Source organism: Acanthopagrus latus, chromosome 23 (genome assembly GCF_904848185.1).
Source record: "Acanthopagrus latus isolate v.2019 chromosome 23, fAcaLat1.1, whole genome shotgun sequence".
Taxonomy (NCBI): domain Eukaryota; kingdom Metazoa; phylum Chordata; class Actinopteri; order Spariformes; family Sparidae; genus Acanthopagrus; species Acanthopagrus latus.
This window is the reverse complement of record NC_051061.1, coordinates 16,682,621-16,693,013: the sequence shown is the minus strand read 5'-3', so window position 1 is coordinate 16,693,013 and position 10,393 is coordinate 16,682,621. Positions and strand designations below refer to the sequence as shown.

At 44.6% G+C, this 10,393-nt stretch overlaps 1 protein-coding gene across 3 annotated transcripts in view; it reads left to right on the top strand.

Annotated features, from left to right (window-relative positions):
* mpp3a (membrane protein, palmitoylated 3a (MAGUK p55 subfamily member 3)) overlaps positions 1 to 10,393 on the top strand; it is a 34,241-nt gene that overhangs the window by 12,471 nt on the left and 11,377 nt on the right. For 2 of the 3 annotated variants that reach the window (XM_037088603.1, XM_037088602.1), the window contains 9 exons: positions 5,912 to 5,978; positions 6,100 to 6,218; positions 6,304 to 6,381; positions 6,776 to 6,856; positions 7,049 to 7,186; positions 7,280 to 7,361; positions 9,678 to 9,763; positions 9,981 to 10,055; positions 10,160 to 10,356. In XM_037088603.1, coding sequence (XP_036944498.1) covers positions 5,942 to 5,978; positions 6,100 to 6,218; positions 6,304 to 6,381; positions 6,776 to 6,856; positions 7,049 to 7,186; positions 7,280 to 7,361; positions 9,678 to 9,763; positions 9,981 to 10,055; positions 10,160 to 10,356 — 893 coding nt within the window. In that variant the 5' untranslated portion in view covers positions 5,912 to 5,941. Of the gene's footprint in view, positions 1 to 3,602; positions 3,680 to 5,911; positions 5,979 to 6,099; positions 6,219 to 6,303; positions 6,382 to 6,775; positions 6,857 to 7,048; positions 7,187 to 7,279; positions 7,362 to 9,677; positions 9,764 to 9,980; positions 10,056 to 10,159; positions 10,357 to 10,393 lie in introns of all 3 variants that reach the window. The other variant, XM_037088601.1, reaches the window with a different exon arrangement.

Genomic DNA, 10,393 nt, shown 5'->3' with positions numbered 1-10,393 from the left:
GATAAATCAGACCGAGCCAAGAGACAAAGAGGGGGAAGACAAGAGAGAGTAGGACGAAGTAGGAGGGGCTCAGAGACGGGATGTCTGAGTATGTTAGCTGGGTGTTCATGTGAGTTCTTTATGAATGAGCGCATCAAGTGTGGACGAACAACACAGACATTCACATCCAGGGTTGTGTTGCTTCCCAAATCTCTTATTTACCACAGGATCATGGTATTAATGCAGCGACGGCGGCGGCTGATCTGTCTGCACTTTAGCTAAATGTGTCTAGATGAACATTTATGTGACGAAGGCTGTGATCTGATCAGCTGACGTCTGAGCTGTTTTCTCTGACCTCACTGGGGCTCCATCATGTTTGTGTGATCTGCAGCTAAGCTCTTAACTAGATTTGAACTGAAAATGACATTTTTTTTTCTCTCTGGGATGAGATGCGTAAATGTGTGATGGCTATTTCTGGATCAGTGACGTTTGCGGGCTTGATGTTTGTAGTGGGGATTTTGCAGGGGAGCAGCACAGCAGGGATGCAACGCTTTCTGGTAAGAGCTGATTCCTGTCAGTTCTCTGAAAGCCAGAAGTTGGAATCTGTGAGGGAAAGAATGAGCCGATAACAAATATTGACGACACACACATCAGGAAACAACAGGCTGCGGTGTTGATTCTGCGTTAGACCTCTCCAAACGTCTGGCTGCAACGATTCTCATCCTGGAGGAGGGAATAAAAACTGCGGCTCGTTTGCATGCATTTAAAACAATCACAATCAAATGCTGCATAATCAGCGGTGGTACCCCTGCAAGCAATTTGGGTTTAACTTGGTTTGCACAGTGAGACGGGAGTCCTGGTGTTAAAATGGCTAAATCCTCCCAAAAAGAAAAGACAACAGCTGCTACTCAGAGGTCATAATAATGTTTAGGATTTCATTCCAGCAGGAAATGTTGCTCTATGTGCCGCTACAGGTGTTGATTAAAATGCTAAAAAAAAAATAATAGCACAAATATAGTACTTGTGCCTACATCTTTCCATGAAGCATCACACTCATGACTACCTCGGTCCACTTCTTGTTAGAGGTGCTCCCACGATGCCCCTCCTCGATGATCTCACCACGTCGGTGTTAGAGCAGCTGAGTAGATGAAGTCATTCTCCCAAGACGGTTACTGACTCAACTGCAGCAGACGGGGAGATGTGACATCCACCTCCAATTTAATTATTCAGGAAAACACAACTTGTGTGCAATTTTCATCAAATACATTAATCGACTTATTTTCGTCTCTTTGGCGGCTTTTGTTTTCTTCACGCTGAATCTGACAGCTTCGTTGGGGGAAATATCAAAGGAGCGTCGACGACGTAAAGAACAATGAAGAGATTCTTCTAATGCTTCATCAAAGGGAGACTCTCGAGACATGTGACATGACGCAAGCCTTTGAAAACCAGACAGAAACATGGGACACTAACTAGAAGTTGAATCATCATGGATAATATTTGTGAGAAATTAAACCCAGAGTCGGAGAGGAAACCAATCCTTGCAGTCCTTTACTTACCTTTTGTCGCAATCTGATTCTGAATAGACGAAAGTTAAAATCATAAGAAGTACTTTAGCTCTTTTTAACTGTCTCCAAATTGAAAAATGGGTCCCCATTTCTCCCCTTTGATGTGATTAAATTCACTTCAGAAACAACCAGAATCTTCAATATTCAGTCAGTGCATTTCTTCAGTTCCTGAACTATAGATTAGAGACGTAGATGCAACGTGTATGTACGTAATCTGATGCTGTGTGAATTAAAGTATATCACTGAATTTTACACTTTTGTTGATCTTTGTGAATATTTTTGGCAAACTGGCAGTGTTTAAGCTATGCCAAAGTAGCTGTTAACAGTTTATTGTGCAACGTTCGTGCGGAAATCCAGACAAACACTGACTGGATCAGCTTTGATGCTCAAGAGCAAGACAAAAATACTTTACATATGTATTCCTGATTAGATGGACGTCACACAGTTTGTTGTCAAAAAGTAAAAGGTCCAACTGAGATTACACAGCATTCACTTATCTATTCTATTTGATTCTTTATTTCACAGCCAGTCATCTCTTGCACGATCAGACATCTTGTCCTCCGCCTCAGGTCGACCAAACAAACAATCACAGGGGAAAAGTGCATCGCTAATGTTGGTTCGCTAGGCTAGATAGCTAATGAGCTCTCAGCTGCAGCACATTTACCTGCAAATGGCACTTTGGTCTAGTTGTGACTCCACACATGATTTATTGAGCAATTTTGTTCACTTTGTCTCTGCTCTCCTCTGGCGTAACATCAGCTCTGTCCCTATGTCTTCATTTTAGTAATCAAAAACCATTACCAGTACAATTAGAAGCCACAATGACGTTATTGTTGACGAGACAGAGGAATGCCTTCATGTGTTAATTGGAAGAAAGTGGGTATTAAATTAAAAAAATATCTAATAAAATGTTCAGAATAGTAAATCAATCCTTTCACACTAAATCTGCACATTTGCAGATCGAGACTTTAAATTTTTATTTGCCAGTTATCTCCCCTCGTCTATTAGTTCTGTTGGTCATGAGATGAATGGGAGGAGAAACTTCTAACAGGCTTTTGCTGCCGATGATGCTTAAGAGTGAATATTACACAGAATACATTAAAGGATGAAGATGAGATGCTGCATTGATGAGCCCCTCTCCTCCTCGCTGAGTAAAAATATAGTGGGGTTATGTGAAGAAAACCCCCAGCTGACACATTTGAGAATAAAGACCCTGTCTCCCGTGTGTTGATCCCACTGAGTCTCCTGACAGAAAACAAAAAAAACAAAAAAAAAACCCTCTCCTCATCCCTTTCTCTGGCTCTGCGATATCCTCTCTGTTCATTATTCATGAGCTCGTTGCCTTCTCTGTCCGTCTCAGCTAATCATATTCTTATTATGTGCCATCAAAGCGCGAGGATACTTTCAGAGATGCTGTAGATGGAGGGAGAAATCTGCAAGCTTGCAATGTAGAGAAGTGGAATTCAGGTTGACGTGCTGTAGATTTACACACGGATAAGCTTGTAGGGATACAGAAAAGTAACATAACTGATTGCAATGCAACAACAAGATTGTAACATATGTGCATCAAACTGGTTTTGAGTCGAGGATTCAGGCGGCTGCAGTCTGTTCACGCTCTTCCTCTCTGCCCTCATTCAGGAACTCTTCACTCGCTGCACCACACATCGATGTTGATATATTCAGGGTAGAGGGTCTAAAAATACAGTTTTGTAATATAGTCAACCTAAATCCTATTTAATGTGACCCTAAAATGGAAATGGTTCAGTGTGGGTATGCATTAAATAACACAATATGGGTAGAGGCTGCACAGTGGTGATTTGAGCTAAATGCTAATGCTAACATGCTGATAGTGTTTGTCATGTTGAGGATCCTAATAGAGCTGAGGCTGATGGGGTTGTTGTAAGTTTTGCATGAACCAAAGTATTGGACAAACTCAATATTGGACCAGAGGCAATACAGTCCCTCCACCACCTCCTCCTCCTCTTGTGACTCCTCTTCTTCAGTTTAGTTTGTCTCTGAATATAATTCCAGACCTGCTGTTCCTCACCTGTCCACTAGGTGCCACTGTAGAGTCTGCAGCTCCTGTTTGCCACCCGACCGAATCATCTGACATTTCTACCACTGCCACACACCAGGTAGTAGTCCATAGCTTGTACTATTGGACACCGACTAGCATGCTGTTCGAACAGTTTACCAGTCACTTTTTGTCAACTTTGTCTCCAGACATTAAATGAGTAATTTTAACTGTGTGATTTCTGATTCTGAGGCTCACAACTCGTCCGTGTTTCTGGGTTGAATCATTGAACTCGACAGTCTCAGTGCACGCCACAAAAAGATGCCTCATTGTTGCAGGCCTCCACGAGGTGGTCGCACACCGTGACAGCCCCGTGCTGAACACATCCCTCGTACAGCTTATGTTTATTCTACACGTACACAGCCGACGAGCCCGCTGTTGCCAGACAGGTTAAGTAATCAGGCGTCTGCCTCTTTTTTAAACAGTCTGAACACAATTTTTCTGTCAATATTTCACCGGAGCAAATACGTCTATGGCTGTGATTATATAATCCAGTGTGTGGATGTCAGATCTTTGAAAAATGATCTTCAATGGCCCATATTTATCACACTGTTAATCCAAACTGTTGTAAAGGTAAAGGTCAAATGATGACGTCTAATGGGAATTACGTAAAAAATGTTGATTCTCTCTGCCGCAGCTTTGTCGTATTTGTTTGGCTTTGTGATGTTTCCTGCTGCTTTGTCATCGGACCGTGATGTGATGGACTCTGTGGTCTGTGTTATTGACTCATGTTTCCAGAGAGAGGAAGTATGGAGGGTATTGAGTGAAGTGACAGGAGTATCGATCAGTGGGGGCTGCCATAATCCAGCAGTCTGTGCAGGACTGCAGCCGACTGTATCTTCGAGTCAATCAGACATGTGGCAGCATATGAATATACAAAAAAGTTACTGTACAAAATGTACTGCAGATATCTTTTAACCTCTGATTTAGCCCACATGGAGGCAAATCATTATTTTCTTCAACTTCTTCTTAAGAAACCTTAGGATCCTTCAACTTCAACGTCAGATTTTTCAATTGTCCAAATTGTTATTTATGTTTAGTGCAAATTAGCAAAAGTTAGCATGCTAACATGCTAAACTAAGCTGGTGAACATGGTAAACACTACACATGGTACACACACATTGCAGATAGCTCAGAACTGGAATATTTACAACTTTCTACTAGAAAACGTGCAGCTGAACTTGAGGGCAGCTCCTTCTACCCCGACTCCACATCTGACATCACACATGGCAGCACCCGTGGGTCGGATTTGTAATAGGCTAGTGAATGAAATCTGTAAATAGATTTCATGGTTTCTGTCAGCTCATGTGTTGCTTTCCTTCTATATTTTGATCACAGTGCAATGAGGCTGCAGTGCTGAGGGTTCAATTCCGTGCACACTTGCCGAAGAGACATAATTTTGCAACCGTCAGCCATGTTTTTGCTTCGCTAAAGTCGTGCTGCACCTGGAGCGCCTAGAGATCGTGACCGTGTTAGCATCTGGTGTTAGCATTTACCTCAAAGCTACAATGGCCCGGAGGGTCATCGCCTGTTTGCCTTGTGTGCCAATCTCAGCCACAGTCCTGATTCAAGTGTGCCTTTAAAACAGGATGTTGGTTTCTAGAAGGGTATTTTGTGAATAATATAGATCCACAAATATCTTTTGTGAGAGGGAATGTTTTACATGTAGCTTTATTGGGCAGAGAGGAGAGGACACGTCACAAACAACTCGCACTGTGAACTATTATAGCTGCATGTGAGATGACGTTCTTCCTCCAGAGTCATGAGTTGTCACTCCGTTATATAAAAGTCCTCCATCAGTCAGAGCTGTATGACACAGTGTTTCAGATCGCTCCTACAGCTCTGTGCCCACTCTCCTCCTGCTCTCTCACACACCAACACAAAGCTTGTAAGAGGGTGTGGTGAGCGTCAGTGTGATTAATAGTGCCGGCAGTGACTGTTTATCTTCCTGGTACGGCTCTATAACGCGAGCAGACGTACGCACACACACCTCCACACTCACAGATGAGGTAATTGCACTGCAAAATTGGAAAGTGCAGCCCGGACTTATAGCGTAAAGCCTACAAGGAGATGATTTATGGCTATAATTACCGCACACAGGTCCCCGGATGCCTTTACATCAGTCGTACACACTCACACAAGCAAAAACAAAAACACCATTATACTCCTCTTTTTTTTGCCTATTTGTGAGAAGTGGCAGACTTTTTTTTCCCTCCCAGACAGGGAAACCTCTCGGAAACTGAATGCATCTGCACTGAGATTATAATTCCTCTCTTTCTCCTCCTCCTCCCAGGTTTCCCCCCCCTCCTCACCTCACTGACCCATGAAAGAAGCCATGCCAGTCCTCACAGCAGGAGCGGGTGAGATGAGTTGGCACAGATGCTCGACACATACTGTCCATACTGCGCGAAGCTTGCCGCGCTCCCATCTGTTCATGATAATCTACATGAGGGTTTTTTTTCTTCCTCCTCTCCTCCGCAGGGCTGCACGAGACGTTGGCCCTGCTGACCTCTCAGCTGCGTCCAGATGCCAATCACAAAGAGGACATGGTCTTCCTCAAGGATGTCTTCAGCGAGAGGAGCTTGGGATACCTCATGAAGGTGGGGTGTTCACTAATGATTTCCAAAACTGTGCTCTCCCTCATGAGACTCTCCTCTGACAAACGACGTGTTTTTTGTGTCACAGATTCATGAGAAGTTGCGACAGTATGAGAGGCAGAGTCCAACGCCCGTCCTCCACAGTGCCTCATCTCTGGCAGAGGATGTAAGCTCATCACACACACACACACACACACACCTAAATTCATTTTGCACTTGGGCACAGCAGTCAGTCACAATGAGTTAGCTCCCACCGAGAAGCAACAGCAAGTATCAAAAGTGAATGTTAATGTCCTGAAAAATGCTGAATCATCCCGAGGCTCATCTAATGAAACTCCATATCCTGCTGCTCCCACCGGTCATCAGCTGGAAACTGCTGACCTGAGCTGCTCGCTACTTATCTCCCCCCTTGTGTCTGTGTATCTGTCTGCATTATTTGGACGGTAAACCGCAGCGTGTTTTACCGACATACGCGCGCGTAGGTTCACATGAGGTCAGAGCTGATGGTCCCTGTGTGTGTGTGTGTGTGTGTGTGTGTGTGTGTGTGTTTCGATGGGCAGGTGGCGGAGGAGCTGCAGAGCGGACCAATGAGCACGGAGGAGAAGGAGCTGCTGCACCTGCTGACGTCACCACATCTCAAGGTACGAACATGCAGCGCTGCTGGACCATCATGTGGCCTGTTTTCCCTGTCAGTCAGACATTTTCCTTTGCCTTGACATCGCACTGCAACTTCATCACCGAGGCCTGTTCACTGACTCTGGCAGACGTCAGGCGGCCCTGGCGGCTCAGCGTCAGCTCTCTAAGCCCAGCACGTCTGTTTTCCGTCCCATCAGGCCGTTCTCTCGGTGCACGACACCGTGGCTCAGAAGAACTTTGACCCCGTGCTGCCGCCGCTGCCGGACGACTTCGAGGAGGAGCTGGAGGAAGAGTCGGTGAAGATTGTCAGGCTGGTGAAGAACAAGGAGCCTCTGGTGAGTTGTGATGGATGAGAGTGGAGGCGAGGACAGGGAGCAGAGACCTTTGCTCCCTTCTGTTAATGATATGTTCTTCCATCTGTGCCCCAGGGAGCCACCATCAGGCGGGATGAGGCCACTGGGGCGGTGATCGTGGCTCGGATCATGAGAGGAGGGGCAGCTGACCGGAGTGGTAATTTATGCCTTTTCATCTTGTGTCGCTCTGAGCTTTCTGTAGCGGTAGTTCCCGACATGAGGGCTGGAACACGGGCAAGAGGAATTAATTCTTAGCAGTCAGGCCATAATTACAAGGGCAGGAAATAAGGAGGGTGAGTTTTATATAATAATCTGGACTTTTCCTTCCTTAGACCTCCAAATATTCACATGGTTGACATGTTTTTAGCAACAGAATATGTCCTTTGTGACTCTCCATCACATCCCATGTTTTATATACAGCACAGCTTTGGTTATTATCATGTTTTCAGTGCATCTTATCCTCCTGCATGCACAGGAAGCGTGGTGCTGGAGTGAAACACAGTGCAAATAACCTCAGAATCATCTCTGGGGGAAAAAATGTGTGGCAAGAGTTTATCGTAAAACAACAACATATAACGTCCTGCAGAACGACGTCAGTATTTGTCCACTTGGGGATGAGACTCAACAAACAAGGGTATTTATCCAGGATGTTATGCTTTGATTTGAAGTGCTTGTGGATGCAGGATGCAGGTATGAAAAGCGTATACATTTTGTGTACATTGGAGAGGAGATACTGAACAGGAGCAAACACAGCCGGCCACATCAGAGCCACAGAGGGAAAGAATAGCATTTCTTTACTTTTATTAGTCCCAAATCAATCACACGATCTGTTCCCAGTGTGTTGTCATGAGAGTATCCCCTTGCATGCTTTCTCCTCTGCCATGAAATTCTGATGGAGAACATGCTTCACAAATCTAATTTGAAATGTTCCACCATAAAGTCAGTTTATGGATAACAACTGATACACACATAAATGCCTTCATGTGTAATTTGTGTGCAGCTGGAGGATAAAACTTTGTCTCAGTTTATTTACACCCCCCCAAAAAACATACTGTACTTTTTACTTCACTACATCTGCCTGACAGCTTTAGTTACTAGTTACTTAACTAGAATTACAATTTTTGTCTTACCTTTCCTGTCAAGTGAAAACCATCTTTGATTGTTTTTAGTCAGATTTTTTTCTGATAAACTGAATGATGAAGAGTTCCTTAATGAGTTGAGAAGATGTTTCTCCTTTTTCAGCTAAATAAACTGTTTTAAAACCTTCTAGGATCAGCTGGAAGATCATCACAAAGCTGAAAACAAGCTGTTTTTTTAATTTAAGCTCATGAAACATTGATTTTTCTTTTACAAATGCATTCTCTCAGGACATGATGATCTCAGAGAATATGATGCGCTGCTCTAGATGATATCATATATAATAGTAAAACACTGACAGGGTCCATTTTACTGCAGAGTTGGAACTTTTATTTTTTCACACACAGAAGAGGTTGAGAGCCACTCACCTGTACAGGTGCTCATCTGTTTGTCTCTTCAGATCCCTTCTACACGGTCAAATCATCACTAACTAAAATGGAACCAGCTCATATTAAAGATTTTGGGACACTGTTGCTATATACGTAGCTCAACTGAAGGATGACGTGCGAAAATAGTACGACAGCCAGGACGATCGCAGTAATGTAGCACAGCCCTCAGGAAGCTGAGCCACCAGGACGCCCCGGGAGGCTCCTGAGGTTTTTTTTCAGCAGTTGGATAGTTCTAGTGAAACAGTTTCACCAAGAATATGCACATATGTTCAAGATAACAAATCACAACCCGATACTTTAATGAGGTCAACACCACAGCAAGAGTGAGTGAGTGAGTGAGATGAAGCAGGAGATAAATGAGAGGGATGGAACAGTTGTTGCTGAAACCCAACGCGCTCCACGATCCCCAGAGAATCAATCACACATGATATAGACTCAGCAAGGGTCCTTTCATGGGTGTTACCATGGAAATATCTGTGTGTGTGTGTGTGTGTGTGTGCGTGTGTGCACGCGCGCTGCATGCTGGGAAAGCAAACCTATCAGTGTTCTTATCCATTAATCATTCATAGCCTCCTCTGTTTTCTTGCTGCGTCAAGTGTTGGAAAAATCTGCCGAAGCTGTGGAGTGATTTCAGAATGAGCCTCGGGTCTCTTTGTGAGTCCGTCAGATGTGTACATGATACATACATATGATTACACAATGGTGTGTGTGTGTGTGGATGTGCTGCCCTGTCCTGAGGGAGAAGCGTATCGATCTGACTTCTCTCAGCCTTTGATTTCATTGTTGTGGCTGCAGCTAAATAGATAACAGCTGAGGACGGAGGCGGCCCGTATCTGTGGATCTGACAACGATACTGATGTTGAGATACGACCGATAAACATGGGGAAGAGTCTTTGTGACTGTTACTGATGCTGTCTGCTCTGTGTCTTCATGCTGTCGCCTCACAGGTTTGGTCCATGTCGGAGATGAACTCAGGGAGGTCAACGGAGTCTCTGTGATCCACAAGAGGCCCGACGAGATCAGCCAGCTGCTGGTGAGAGACGCAGTTCTGCTGTTAGTCCAGTGTGTAAAGAAATCCTGGTATAGATCAGCGATGTAGGAATATAAGTTAATAATTAAGACGAGGTATGAGATGAAGACATATTTTTTGTTTGTAAAATCCACCTAAAGGATTTGGTGTTGGTCTTTAATTTGACGTTGCAGACACAGTTTCATCTCCTCTCCACCTCCTCTGTCTATTTGTGATCTAGTCCCAGTCCCAGGGCTCCATCACTCTAAAGATAATCCCTGCCATCAAAGAAGAAGACCGCCTGAAGGAGAGCAAGGTGAGCTGAAGCCGAAACACTTGTCTGTTGTTTTCTGTGACAGATGAACAGCCTTGTCCGACAGTAAATATCTAAATATGCGTCTTATTGTTTTTTTGCTCCAGGTGTATGTGAGAGCCTTGTTCGACTACATCCCGTTGGAAGACAAGGCGACGCCCTGTCAAGAAGCAGGACTTCCCTTCAAGCGGGGAGACATCCTGCAGGTCGTCACCCAGGACGACCCCACGTGGTGGCAGGCCAAGCGTGTGGGAGACAGCAACCTGCGGGCCGGACTCGTCCCTTCCAAACAGTTCCAGGAGAGGTGAGAGCGCGCTGGGAGGAGACGGGTCATCACATCA